At 51.0% G+C, this 14,559-nt stretch overlaps 1 protein-coding gene across 6 annotated transcripts in view; it reads right to left on the bottom strand.

Annotated features, from left to right (window-relative positions):
• LOC111156362 (calcium/calmodulin dependent protein kinase kinase 2) overlaps positions 1-14,559 on the bottom strand; it is a 44,298-nt gene that overhangs the window by 3,856 nt on the left and 25,883 nt on the right. For 4 of the 6 annotated variants that reach the window (XM_022517159.1, XM_022517163.1, XM_022517161.1 and 1 more), the window contains 8 exons: positions 13,935-13,971; positions 11,004-11,025; positions 10,779-10,867; positions 9,440-9,639; positions 8,752-8,805; positions 6,189-6,262; positions 6,005-6,092; positions 4,718-4,846 (listed from right to left, as the gene is read on the bottom strand). In XM_022517159.1, coding sequence (XP_022372867.1) covers positions 4,718-4,846; positions 6,005-6,092; positions 6,189-6,262; positions 8,752-8,805; positions 9,440-9,639; positions 10,779-10,867; positions 11,004-11,025; positions 13,935-13,971 — 693 coding nt within the window. The remainder of the gene's footprint in view (positions 1-4,717; positions 4,847-6,004; positions 6,093-6,188; positions 6,263-8,751; positions 8,806-9,439; positions 9,640-10,778; positions 10,868-11,003; positions 11,026-13,934; positions 13,972-14,559) is intronic. The other 2 variants (XM_022517162.1, XM_022517164.1) reach the window with 1 other exon arrangement.

Genomic DNA, 14,559 nt, shown 5'->3' with positions numbered 1-14,559 from the left:
AGCTGGGCCACCCGGGGGAGACTCCAGGCAACCACCTCCCCTGCACCACTCTACACGAGCGATCTCCCTCTTCCTTTCTCTACCAGCCTCCCTGCCGCTCCCACGGCTTGTGGCTGGCGAAAGGCCTTTGAGAGATCCCAGGCAGCATCCCGCCCACTGAGGACACAACAAAGCCATCACCACATCCGACTAGTCCATGTCCAAAACCGTTCATTCTGACATTCTGCTGTCTTAATCTCGTCTCAGTCTACTGAAGACCCCCAGGCGGGGAGGGGGTAGGTGCGTGTGGCTCTGTGCTCCAGGAGAGGCCAGCACTGTCCCTCCAGTAACTTGGCACTTGTCACACACAAGCCATCACTACACCTGCTTCGTGGCCCACCAACCCGTCTCATCTTCAAATCTGGACCTTTATTTTCGGTGAAAACTATCTGACCACTCCAACAAGAAACCAACTGTTCTTTTCCAGGTCAAATTCGGGGGCTGCACTTCTCTTTAAGCTGAAATAAGTGTCCCACAGTAGAACACTCACCATTTTAAAGTGTACACTTCAGTGATTTCTAGTATATTCACATCACCACCATCTAACTTCAGAACTTTCCATCACCCCAAAAAGACACGCAGTATATGCACACCCCATTTCCCCTCCCCCCAGGCCCTGGCAACCACCGATCTGTGTTATTTCTGTGGATTCGTCTATTCTGCGCATTTCATATAAATGGAAGCACACGGTGTACGGCCTTTTGTGTCTGGCTTCCCGCACTGAGCACCATGTTCTCAAGGCTCCTACGGCTGCAGCAGGTGTCAGTGCCTCCTTCCTCTTCAGGGCCAAATGACGTCCCTTTGTACGGATACACCTCCACTGGGGGACATGTGGGTCGTTTCCACTTTTTGGCTCTTGTGGATAATGCTGCTCTGAACATTCGTGCGCATGTTTTTGTGTGTGGACCTGTTTCCCACAGTTTTCATTTCTCTTGGGTCTGTACCCGAGTGGAATTCCTAAATCATGTGATGACCACGTTTAACCTTCTGAGGAACAGCCAGACTGCTACAGTGGTCACACCACACAAGGCTGCCTACTTCTCAGGGGGCTACATTTGAGTAGAGGATGGGAGACACCTGACAGGGTGTAAGGAGCTGAGGAACACCCCAGGACACTGCGGGTGGCCAGCCCACAGGCTGCTGTGGTGTGAAGAAGGGGCTGAGAGTTCCCAAAGGTCCATCCAAGTATGAAAGGCACTGGGGGCAGGCTGATCCATTGCCAGTAGTGGGAACTTGCTCGTGGGCCCCCTCACCCACTCTAACACAGATGGGGTCCCCAGCGTGGTTGGCAGACACCTGCCTGATCCCTTGGGAAAAGGTACATTCCCTGATCCCATCCCATGGTCCCTGCTCAGCTTCCCTCCTCTGCCTCCTAGCCTTTTGCCTCACCCCTACTGATCTGACCCATCCTCTCCGAAGCCCAGACCTGATTCCCTCACTATTGGACATAATCTTTCACCCACAGGACTCTGGAACTTTTCCTGCTGCTGGCCAGAGGGCCAAGGATGATTCTGGAACAAAGGAGCAAATGAGTTATTTTTGGTGATGCTTTTGGCTACTGCATCCTCTGAAGGAATTTTTAAGGAAAAGACCTCAGCCTGAAAGGAGCTGGCCCCCACCCCCTCCAGCAGAACACGGTGCCTCTTCAAGCTATTTTCCATGTTGACAGAGGTTCTGAATTGTTTCATGTGTCTGCTACTAAGAAGAAATCTAAGTATTTTATTTTTTTTTTTTAAAGATTTTATTTATTTATTTGACAGAGAGAGATCACAAGTAGGCAGAGAGGCAAGGCAGGCAGAGAGAGAGGAGGAAGCAGGCTCCCTGCTGAGCAGAGAGCCTGATGCGGGGCTCGATCCCAGGACCTTGGGATCATGACCTGAGCCGAAGGCAGAGGCTTTAACCCACTGAGCCACCCAGGCACCCCAGAAATCTAAGTATTTAGAAAAACATGGACAGCGGTGCCTTGGTGGCTCAGTCGGTTAAGTGTACTTGTACCTTCAGCTCAGGTCATGATCTTGGGGTCCTGAGATCAAGACCACCAGGGAGTCTGCTTCTCCCTCTGCCCCCTCCCACTGCTTGTGTACACTCTCTCTCTCTCTAATAAATACATAAAATCTTTAAAAAAACAAAACAAAACAAAACAAAAACAGTGATGTTCCAAAAGGTGGAAACACCCATCATCTCAAAAATGGATAAACGAAATGTGGCCTAGCCGTACAATGGTGTGTTATTCAGCCAGGAAAAGGAACAGCACGCTACAACACAGATGAACCTCAGAAACTCCGCGCTGAGTAAAAGAAATCAGACACAGGAGATCACATACTGTGTGATTCCACTGACATGAAATGCCCAGGAGTGGCAAATCCAGAGACAGAAAACTAACCGGGGGTTGCCAGGGGCTGGGGCAAAGGAAGAACAGAGTGACTGTTAATGGGTACAGGGTTTCTTGGGGTGGGGGGATGACAGAAGCAGAGAGGTGATGGTTGCCCAATATTGTAAACATAATAAATGTCACTGTATTGCTCACTTTAAAACGGTTTGTTTTACGACACACAAGATCTATGTCATTAAAAAAGAAAAAAAGAAAACCACTGACTTAGACCCCCTGGCAAGGCACTCCCCGTCCCTCCCTGGCCAACACTGGTGTTCTGTGGTTCCAGGAGCGTACCAGCCCTTTCCTCCTCTATGCCTCTGCTGGTGTCGCTCCCCACCCCACTCCCTGTCCCCGACAAGACCACCTGTCCTGCCCCTCCCTGTGGCCTTGTCAACTTGCCCAGCCCTCAGGACCCAGCAGAAGAGGCTCTTCCTCTGCACGGGCCTGTCGCCGTGTGACAGCAAAGGAGGGTGATTTTTTCCCCCTCCATCTTTCCTACAAGGCCAGGAGCCCCACAAGGGCTTGGGCTGTACCTTGAGCATCTCTGTGACCTTGTGCCTGGCACACACTGGGCATGTGGACCTGGACCTCCCCACCTTTGGCCCCACTCTCAGATGGCTGCAGCAGCCCCCATTTCCTCCCTGGTGCCCACATTCCATTTTCCACGTGGGGTCTTTCCAAGGCCAACTGTGATGGGGCTACTCCCCCGATTTAAACCCTGCAGGTGCTCCCCACCTCTCTTGGGACCAAGATCTAAATCTCTGCTGTGGCCTCAGGTCTTGGGTGGTCTGGCCCCACCTCCTGCCCAGATTCATGGCACCATCCCCCCACCTTCCTTGCCCTGTCTCGGTGGCCCTGGTTTTCTTGAAGCTTCTCGTAGGCCAAGCTTCCTCCCAGCAGAGAATCACCACATTTGCTCTCCCCTCTGCCAGAAACACCCTTTACCCAATACCACCTCAGGCAGTAACACCCTGCCATCCACTCAGTATATATTCACTCCTTCCAGGAGGACTTCTGCAACCCATCATCTTGGCCACATCCTCCTCTTAGGGCTCCGTGGCCCCGCTTAGGGATACACCTTGCAGCCCCTGTGTTTTGTTGGTTGTTTGCCCAGCATCCGCCTCTCCAAGATGGCAGGCACACCGTGTTGGTTTTGCTCATCCCTGGAACCCCTGCTCCCAGACCTCTAGGATCAGAGACCTCCTAAGAACACCCTGAGCCTAGAAGAGAATAACCTGTGGTGGGCACCTGGGTCTGACACCAGCTGCCTCGCCCACTGTGGGTGCAGGACATGGATGAGAAAGACTGAGTGAGTGTGGGTGAGTTTTAACGTGAAGGTCATGCAGAGGCCCCAGGTGGGGCGGGAAGAGGGAGATGTGAATGGATGCCCCACCACGGGGGCTCAGGTTTTAGAAGAAGGAGAGAGAAAAGTGTGTGGGGAAGCAGGAGGGAGAAGTGCAAAGCTGGGAGAGAAGGAGCCAGCACTTGGGCTCCTAAAGGGGCAGTCACCTGAGGCCAGACACTGTGTCTTTGTGGAAAGTCTCACCAGTTCCTCCCAGAGCCTAGAACCCTGCCTGCCTACTGGAGCCAGCGGTAGCCAAACACACCCCAGGGCTTTCACGGTGGCCTTAGTGGGACGGCCAACTGGACTCTGCCGCCTGGACCCCAGGACCTTCAGAGTCCTAGTCTCCTTCCTGGAGCCAGATGCCCTCCTGGGTAGGGGACTGGCAAATGACTGATTCCCAGAGTCTCCAAGGTTAAGCTTGAGGACTCCACGTTCTGGTCCTTTTTCCTAGGTCAGGACCCAAACGCAAGGCCATAAAAGCACATGAATTGGGAGCCCCTGCCCCTAGCCGTGGGAGCTGCCCACATGGCAGATGTGAGGCAGTCTAAGCCATCCACTCTGGAGACCGAACATCCAGCCAGGTGGGAATTCCATCTTAGAGACCTCGGCTCCAGCTCCCACCCCTGGCACCAGCCCTGGTCCTTCTCCTCGCCCTGCCATACTCTGAAAGCAGGAATTCCAGAAAGAGCAGTAGGATCTTTGGAAAGGAGTCACCCCTTTCTATAGTCACAAAGAATCTGCCTGTAGACAGAACTAAAACTGTTAAGATGCAGGGCCTCCTGGCCTGATGTGTGACTAAGGCCCAGAGCCTGGAGGCTGTGAGCCAGGGACAGACCCAGCCATCCCCTGACTCTCAGGCCCAGCGTCTGCTTCTTAGCTGCCCGCCTGTGCCCCGGCCCGTCCTTGCTGGCCCGCCTCACGCTGTCCCTGTTCTCGGTCAGTGGTTCGTCCCGCCTTACCACGGTTGCCAGGCTGGGAATGTGTTTGACCGAATTCTCGACCTCCTCTTCAGTCACCTCGACCAGCGTGCAGTTCTCGTCCTCCGATGGCAACGGCTCCGCCCCATGCCTCGTGACCCAGGGGTGCAGCTTCAACGAATGACAGGAGGGGTGAGGGGCAGGCGACTGGCTCCCAGAGGCCAGAGGGCGACACCAAGGCCCTGCCAGTGAGCGGAGCCAGGGAGGGAATGCGCGAGGGCAGAGGTGGCGGCCTGAGGTCAGGCATGCAAGAGAGCTGGCAAGCCAGGCAGAGGGTGGGGTGAGCGAGATGCAAGGAAACGTGGAAAAGACAGAAACAGAGAATGGGAGGGAGCCACCAGGCCGGGATGTGCGCCAGACCGCACTCTCCATCTAGCCCAGGTCTTGGGAGAAGTGACCAGAATTTGACATCTGCCTTGCATGGTTGCCCAAGGAGCACCCATCACCCCTCAGCAACTTTCCCTGATGCCCCTGAAAGGCTCTGCTGAGAGCAAGCAGACCGTCCCCATTTCACAGAAGGGGAAAGAGAGGCTTAGGGAGGCACAGTGAGACCAGTTAGAAGGACAGAGTCAGGAGAGGACCCAGGCGGGGATCTTCCCCACCCTGCCACCACCCCTGGGGTCCAAGTCCTTATCTGTAGCCATCTGGCCTCCTCCTCCTCAAATCCTAGTTAGCTAGATGCCTAGGAGCTCCTGAAGCAAACCTTTGGATTTCTTAAAGAGTCAGATGTGTGCATGTGCCATTGGTCAGGGTGTAGGGGATGCAAAGGGCTCTCTCCTAACACTGCTTTCTGCAAAAGGATGGAATTCAGCAGGCCAGGGACACGGTGTCAACCTGCTCACTAATTTCCTCCCATCCCCACGGAGATTTCTCAAAGGGATGGGCAGGGCCAAGGAAAGGATCTAGGACCTTGGCAGCCAGGGTGTGGAGCACACAGAGACCCCAGTCTGGTCTGGTCCAGGGAGGGTGAATGCCATCAGCCCAAGCCAAGTGGAGCGAGCACCGGCTACCCCACTGGCAGCAGATCCCATTTCCACAATCACAGTTAACACAAGTCCAAATCCTCCTCCCCAACTCCCATCACCACCAGCCCTTAGGAGCCCAGAGGCCCAGGGCATGGGAGGATTAACAGTGCCAAGAGGGGCGCAGCGCTGTGGACAGAGAGGCGTGGGGCCTGGCCGAGGCAGGGTTGAGCCAAACAATTCCAAGCAGAGGACACAGGCCTGGCCCCTGGTGCACACCCCATGGAGAGTGGTGGCCCTCAGGTACCTTGATTTCTGGCACCACGATCCTTGATTCCGGGTTCTTGTCCAACATGCGGGTGATTAGGTCCTTCAAGTCCTCAGCTATATCAGGCCTGGGGGGTGGAAGACACATTAAGGGTGGGACACACACAAAGGACCACCAAGTTCTTGGAGAGGAAGGTGAGTTGGGACAGAAAGGCAATACTCACTGATCTGGAAACTCCAGGGCCTGACTCTTGATCTTACTGTGTAAACACATGATCCGCTCGTCCATGAACGGGCACTACAGAGAGAGGTCAGGGACAGAGTGGCCACTGATGGCTGCCACATCAGTCTTGCCCAGGCCAGCATCACTCCACGTGGGTTATAGCAGAGGAATAAATGCCCAGGAGCCCACTCTAGTGAGGGAGCAGTTCCCATGCCACAAGGCTAGAAGAACCAGGGATGTCCTTCTAGAAGGGCTAGAGCCCCTCCCAACCACCCTGTGGCTTTCCTCAGCAGCTGTGCTTTACTTTACCTACTTAGACAAAAGCAAAGACTCCTCCACCCAGAGGTAGCCCCACCTGCTGGGTGAACACTAATAATACTAAGAACAATACCTAAGATGTAGGGGCGACAGCAGTGATTCGTTGGGCCTTAACCTGGGCCAGGCCCTGGACTGAGGTTTCTCAGGACCAATCTTCACTGGTTGTTCCCTCTGCATGTAATGTTCTTCCCACCAACAACTGCATGGCTCGTTTTCTCCCATCACTCAGGTAAATGATTAAAGTTCACCTTCTCAGGGAGGCCTTCCTGAGCCCCTTTTTAAAGCAGACCACCCCCCACTTGCTGCCATGTGATTTCTCCTCAGAGCACCGATCTGGATGTTATATTACATTTGTATTCGTTTACTGTTTAGCTCCTGCAGGGGAACATCAGCTCTAAGAGGGCAGGGAGATTGCTGCTGGTCTTGCTTCCTGCCGTTTCTCCAGTGCCCAGGAATACCCCTGGTGCAAAGTAGGGGTTTGGTAAATACTTGTTGAGTTAATGAATGTTTCAATTATATCTGCTGATCCTCTCAGAGCCTTAAGAAATCATAAATATTCGGAGCACCTGGGTGGCTCAGTGGGTTAAGCCTCTGCCTTCGGCTCAGGTCATGATCCCAGGGTTCTGGGATCGAGCCCCACATCGGGCTCTCTGCTCAGCAGGGAGCCTGTTTCCTCTCTCCCTCTCTGCCTGCCTCTCTGCCTACTTGTGACCTCTGTGTCAAATAAATAAATAAAATTAAAAAAAAAAAAGAAATCATAAATATTCTTCTCATTTTACAGAAAAGAAAAAAACAGAAGCTCAGAGAGGTCACATGTCCTGGGAAGCATAAAGCTGGGATTTTGACTCTGAAGCCCATTCACATGCCACTTCCCAGGTGACAATCAGTGCTTCCCGATGGTGGAACAGACCTGGGAGGAACCCAGGTACAGTGCCAGAAAAGGAACTTTTATGTGGGGTGCTCAGAATGTGGGAAAAAGTCACAGAATGCAACCTGGTCCTTTCCTGTCCAAGGAAAATTCTTTCATTAAGAGCAGTAACTTGGCAGGTGCGTGGGTGGCTCAGTGCGTTAAAGCGTCTGCCTTCGGCTCAGGTCATGATCTCAAGAGTCCTGGGCTCTCCGCTCAGCAGGAAGCCTGCTTCTCTTCCTCTATCTATGCCTGCCTCTTTGCCTACTTGTGATCTCTAACTGTCAAATAAATAAAATCTTAAAAAAAAAAAAAAAGAGAGCAGTAACTTGAATTAAGAGTTTGGATTATACAGGCGTACCCATCTGACAGAACTCATTAACCAGTACACTTCAGATCTGTATATTTCATTATATGCCAATTTTACCCCAAAAAGGAAAAAAAAAAAAAAAGAAGAAGAAGAAGAAGAACAAACAAATACTGAGCTCTAGCTAATGACTACATTCCGAAGCAGCGTCTGGAAGCAAGTGTAGAGATGTTAGCAACTTACTCTGGAATGTGTAAAAAAAATAAAGACAGGTTGAAGATGGACAGACTTGTGATAAAGTCAATACAGTGAAATGTTTATGGCAGAAACAGCTGGTGGCTGTGTGGGTGTTTCCTGCAGTCATTTCAACTTTGCTATAGGATTGAAAATTTCATCAAATATTGGTGGGGAGGACATCATAAGCGGTTTCTTAAGCTTTCCTCCACAAAAGCACAAGTTCATGAAAATGAAAAATCTGTGCTTTTACTGTTCACATAATTTAATCTGAACTTCAGAATCAAAAACCAAAGTTCCTAAACATAATAATAAGAGACGACAACAAAAGAACAACAAAGAGATGAGACCGCATTCCCTCAGTCAATAACGCCAAATGGATTTTCACGCCCATTCCAGTTCTGTCCCCCCAACAGCTGCTTCTGGAAACACACTCTGAGAGGAACATCAAAGAAGCCCTGGGCTCAGGAAGAAAGGGTGCCAGCGGCTATTGACTTGTGATGTCTGTCTGGGGAGTCGGAGTTGGGAGAGAAGGTAGCGCATCTGTCATCCTTGCGCCAAACCTGTCAACTATTTACAACCTCTGGAGCTTCTGTCAATCCTTCGTGTTAACAGATCATTTCCCACAGACAGGACTATTCTATACAGGTATGCACATTTGGACAAGCATCTTTTTTTCACATTCAGGTCTAACTGTGGTAAACTCAATGACTAAGTACTGTCTCCCCGTAAGGGTAACTATTAACCCACCGGGGCTGCCCAGCGACACTCAGCAGACAGGACACTCCACCCCGTTACCTGGCCAAACACAAAGCAGTACAGCGTCACGCCCATGGCCCAAACATCCAAAGCCTGCAAGAGAAAGAGCTTCGTGTAAGGGGCCAAGAGGCAGCGAGGGTTGTCTATGGCTCCTGCGCAGCCAAATACTAAATCAAATCCTTCAGCTTTCCTCTGAGAAACCACCCAGTTCTGATTCCGGATTCTGCTCCCGGCCTCTGGGTGAGCACATGAGCCAAGCCTGGCCATAAGAGCTTCATTTCCACCAGCCATAGTGATTGGCTTAAGGGTAGGCACATGACCCAGGCCTGACCAATGAGAGCACCCCTCCCCGCCACCAGCCACAATGGTTGGCTCAAGAATAGGCACATGACCCGGGCTGAGCCAATCACAGCCAATCCCGAGATTTTTTCCGAAGGCTCCTCAGAAAGAATGTTCTTTCTACTGAGGTAGGTAAGCTGATAGGGAGGAGCCTGGAACTGGGGGTACCCACCCACCTGGACAGGAAACCAATTCAAGAAAACAGCTGAAAGATGGAGAGATGGGTTCTTGTGTGAATCCCGGTATCTAGCCAAACCGGAAGCCGCTCTTCATCTACAAGATCCAGTGGATTCGTTGTTTAAGCCAGTTTGGGTGGGATTTTTGCCACTTAAAGGAAAAGGACCTGACCACAAGCAGAACTCATCATCTCAGACAGGTCCACACCTACCTTCCCAGAGAAGATCTTCCGGGTCTCCGAGAGTGACTCCGGCGCCATGAAGGCAGGTGTGCCCACGGTGTTAGAAAGGAGCGCATCGCTACCCTTGAACTCGTTGCTCACACCGAAGTCGGCAATCTTGATGTGGCCATCTTCTCCCACGAGCAGGTTGGAAGGTTTGATGTCCCGGTGGATGATCTTCTGGTAGTGTACTGGGAGTGAGGTGGACACCAGATGGGAGAGAGGGAGCAGGAGAACCATGTGAGGAGCTCTGCGCAGCCCCCAGAGCCCAGAAACACAGACATTGACCCGGTGCTCCTTCACGGCCCCCAAGCCCCAAGCCTTATCCTCCCAAACCTACATACCCTCAGCTTTGAGAGATAAGGGGGGGGGGGGGAGTTTGTTTAAGGAAGTTACCCCATCTTCAAAAATAAGGAGTGAAACATCAACTGACAATAATAGTTAGAACCACCTGCTCTACTCTAAGTCATGGGGGACGACGGTCCCTGCAGCGTTTTTGTCGAGCCTGGCTGGCTTCCAGCTAGAAGCCTCACGACTTATGACAAACATATTTTCGTTTACTAATGCCAACACTCAACCTGTTCACCACACCAACAATGACTGGAGCAGGTCCAATGGAAGTGTGGACCACAAAGTAAGACTGGAACTTCATTAACTCCTTCCTGCCTGGATGTCAACCTATGGGAGAGGACATGGTCTCTCTTCCTATGGTCTGGAAGGCCCAACTGCATTTCTTTGCTGGTGGTAGTGACGACAATGATACCAGTAATAGGGGCACCAGCTCCATTTGCTGAGTGCCCCACCTGGGGCCAAGCCCTGTGTTAAGTGGTTCCCATTTTCCCCATTTAAATCTCCCAACAATGGGCAAGGGGAAGAGACAAAATGTTTTACGACCAGAATCAGAAAGGACACCTGTCAGTCAGAACTACTGATATATACTGGCTGATTTCCACCGTGGTGAGAAACACTTTATTCCCATTTTACAGATGAGAAAACTAAGGTAACAGATTAACAGGATCCCCATCCCAGGGTTGCTGGGCATAAGAGACAATGCAAATACAGCCCCTAACAGCGCCTGGTACACAAAGAAAGTCCTGGGGCAAACAGTCATTATCAATATGACTCTTAATTTTTGTGGCAGAAAGAAGTGTTTCTGTTCATCGGGAGCATAGCTTTCTGCAGCTGTCCAAGACTGCATTTCAGGCAATTCTGTTTCCCACCCACCTGCTGCTTGCACTCCAGGAGGGAAATTCCACTTTCCCACTTGCCATCCGCTAGCTGGGATGCTAACCACCCCCGGGTGAGAATCCTCCCACAGGCCCCTGCTTACGGTACTCTATGCCTTTGATCAGGTCCTGGAAGTAGAAACGGGCCTGGTCTTCGGAGAGTGGTTTGAGGGTGGGCACTTCCATCACTGGCCTGGAAGGTCGAAAAGCAAAAGCAGACATACTGGCCTTCACCTTCTCTCACCAGCAGAACCAAGCACCGCCTCCCATGAGAAGCTCAGCTTCAGAAGTTTCAGGCATCATACCTGCCAGGGAAACAGGATACTCACCCTTGGTTGACCAGTTCAAACACTGCAGGAAGAAAAGGGGGTCAACTGTTACATTGGGAAATTGGAAATCCATCTTCCTCCTCCTCCCCAATCGCCCATAGAACACCAAGCAGCATAGAAACTAGTACTGGGGCTAGAGAAAGGAACAATCCACTGAGCCAAAGCTGGTCAAGGTCCTGCAAGGTCCTCCCCGGTCTGGCTGTATTTTTAGTCCTCAAAACAGCCAAGGACCCCCTGGCCAGGGAAAACAAAGCAGGGAGACAGGAGACACGTGGGGATGGCTCATGGGATCCTTTCTTCTCTTCACTCATACCTTGGAGATTCCAGGGATACAACTGATACTAAACTATGTTCTCGTAGTCACACCCAGGTTCTGAGCCACCTGATGCCATAGAACAGGTCTATGGGGACACAACCCAACATCTGTTTACTTAGGCACAAAGAAGGAGCCCTAGAGGTCTTCAGGACCCCAGCAAAGTTTTGATCCAAGAAACAAGAACATGTTTCAACAATCCCTTCCATATGCTCCACATTGCCAGGCTGTGTCAGGCCACAGACGGAGAACGCTTATAGATTCTTCCAACTCCTCAATGCTCTGCGGTCAGCTGGGCCTCAGACTGTTTCCTGTGACTCCCAATCCAAAACAGGACTTGAAGGGGGGTGGGGAGGGGGTGGAGATTTCTTCAGCACCTCAAAGGCCAACTCATCCCACGATTCCTAAACAGGGCCTTTTCTTGACACATTCATGCACGACATGCAAATGCCTCCCACCCTGCCAGCTCCTTCCCAGCACTGTATGTGCGGGGAACCCCTGCTCCAAACCACCAAGTATTAGATAAGCTGTGTCCAGGGAACTGCACAGACTTTTGTTGTTCTTGTTGGTTTGGTTTTGTTCTTTCCATTTTAAAAACCTGAGGTGAGGGGCGCCTGGGTGGCTCAGTGGGTTAAAGCCTCTGCCTTTGGCTCAGGTCATGATCCCAGGGTCCCAGGATCGAGGCCACATCGGGCTCCATGCACAGCAGGGCGTCTGTTTCTCCCTCTTCCTCTGCCACTCCCCCTGCTCATGCTCGCTCGCTCTCAAAAAATAAATAAAATCTTAAAAAAAAATAGATAAATTCAACACATGTGATGTTATTTGCTGTGTAGCTTCTAAATTGTTTCCACAGGAAGATTTTATAAGTTCTAAAATTTACAAACTAACTGGAAAAAAAAGAGTTTCTAAAATTTGAACATGGAGTGCACATTAGATCTCTTAGGGAACTGGTATTAACTTTCTCAGAGGTAATAATGGTATTGTGATCGCACAGGAGAAGGTCCCTATGTGAGATGCACAATGAAGTACTCAGGGGCTGAAGTATCAAGACGTCTGTCTGCTACTTTACATTTTGGATAGTCCAGCAAAAATAATACAGAAATGGATAGGTGGGTGGCTAGACAAATAAAGCAAATCCAACAAACATTATTAACTGTGGAATCGGGGTGGTAGGTATACAGGTACTCATTGTACTATTCTTCCAACTTTTCTGTAGAGGCTTAACATCTGTCAGAATAAAAACCTGAGGGGTGCCTGGGTGGCTCAGTGGGTTAAAGCCTCTGCCTTCGGCTCAGGTCATGATTCCAGGGTCCTGGGATCGAGCCCCACATCGGGCTCTCTGCTCGGCAGGGAGCCTGCTTCCCTTCCTCTCTCTCTGCCTGCCTCTCTGCCTACTTGTGATCTCTGTCAACTAAATAAATAAAATCTTTAGGGAAAAAAAAAAAAAAAAGAATAAAAATCCAAGGCAGGGAAGAGGAGCGGGGAATGAAAAATAACATGTTCTAAGCTACAACACGTCCTTGGAACTGAACCATAGCAACTACCTGAGGAGAAAAGTGAGCTCTGAACTCTTTTCAAACCAGACCCATTCAAACCAGACCCCAGATAATCACTCCTTGTGCAACAAAGCATCATCCCCACGCACATCCAGCAGACTTCTGGATTCCAGGCTGGGCTTGTGCCTACTCTCCTCACCTCCTTGATACCCCTCCCACTGTCATCTGTACCCACTCGAAATGTATAGGCTCATTTGAACACCCACCCATGTCATATTGCAAGGACACATGACCTATCATGCATTCCTGGGCTCAGTCTGCTATCTAGTTTTGAATCCTAATTCAAAATCCTAATGTCCTGTTTGGAAGTCCTGCCCTCCCTTCCTTCATCAGTATCTACGCTCTGAGCTGACAGAGGGCTGTCCCATGTCCTCACCAATTTTAAAAAAATCAAGTCTCTGAGGGAACACCTGCATCCTTTCATTTCTTTGTGCAGTGCCCTGCAAGGCTGCACGTGCCCCACCATGGCCTCAGGCTCTTCATCCTCATCCCCATCCCCTCTCCCTGGTTTCCACTGTCAAGGCCACGTTTTCCTCAAACACTAAGCTCTCACCAGCCTCAGGGCCTTTGCATCTGCACCTTTGCCAGGAATGCTCTTCCCCACATGTAACAGGACGGTGTCTTTGACATTCAGGTGCCAAATCATCACCTCATATGTGAAGTGGCCCTCAATCCCTCTCTCTCAGATTCCTATTTAACCTTCTTCAGAGGATCTATCTGAAGTTAACTGGTTTATTCCCTGACTAGAATTATCAGCTTCACAAGAGCAGGAGCCTCATCATTCTCATCCACCACTGCATCCCTAGTGCCTAGAACATACCCAGCATTAGCATGAGCTCTGTAAGTATTTGAAAGTGAATGAATAGGACCTCCAGAGAAAGTCCCCGCAAGCACTCCCTTCCACCTCCTGCTTCAAACCAGAGCTGCAGCCTCATGTGGGGCTCACTGTGGGGCCCAGCTCTGGCAGGAGATACCAGGGACAGGGAATGCTCACGAGGACGCCTGGGCTTTGGCAGGTTCAGCTGCCTGAGCCAGGGCACCGGACGGCAAGGGCTTTCTTACCCATGTACAGATGGTCCTCATTGGGGTCATCCAGGACCTGTTGGCACAGCCACACGGAACAGGCCGGAGATGAGGAGCAGGGGAGAGGAAGAGAGAGAAATGATAAGAGCAGGGAGGAAGCAGCATCCACATGACTGCATTTGCCAACGGGAGGGCGGTTCTTTCCACTGGTCAAGATGAAGGGCACAGGAAAAAACCCAGTGTGCACGATCCAAAAGGCCATCTGGAAAATAGGCACCTCTACCCAATCCCTCAAGGGTCCAAGACATCTAGAAAAGAGGTTATAAAAGGGAGGGGCAAATTCCTCCCCTGGGCAATGGGGGTGCCCGGCTGGCTCAGTCCGTCAAGCAAGCAACTCTTGATCTCAGGGTCATGAGTTTGAGCCCCATACGGAGAGGAGAAATTACTCAAAAACAAAACAAACCAAATAAAAAATAACTTTTTTTAAAAAAATCCCTCCCCTGGGAAATGTCTCAGCTTCAGTAAGAATCCCACCTGTCTCCCAGGAGACAGCAGAATGATCCTCAGGGTAAAAATTCAAGTCCTGTCTGGGCTCTTCCAACTCCTCCATGAAGTGCCCCCCAACCTCCTGCCCCCTTAAGAAAGGACGTCCCCCTGCCTGGAA

Source organism: Enhydra lutris, unplaced genomic scaffold, assembly GCF_002288905.1.
Source record: "Enhydra lutris kenyoni isolate GAN:26980312 unplaced genomic scaffold, ASM228890v2 scaffoldscaffold46, whole genome shotgun sequence".
Classification (NCBI taxonomy): domain Eukaryota; kingdom Metazoa; phylum Chordata; class Mammalia; order Carnivora; family Mustelidae; genus Enhydra; species Enhydra lutris.
This window is presented reverse-complemented; position numbering and strand designations above follow the sequence as displayed.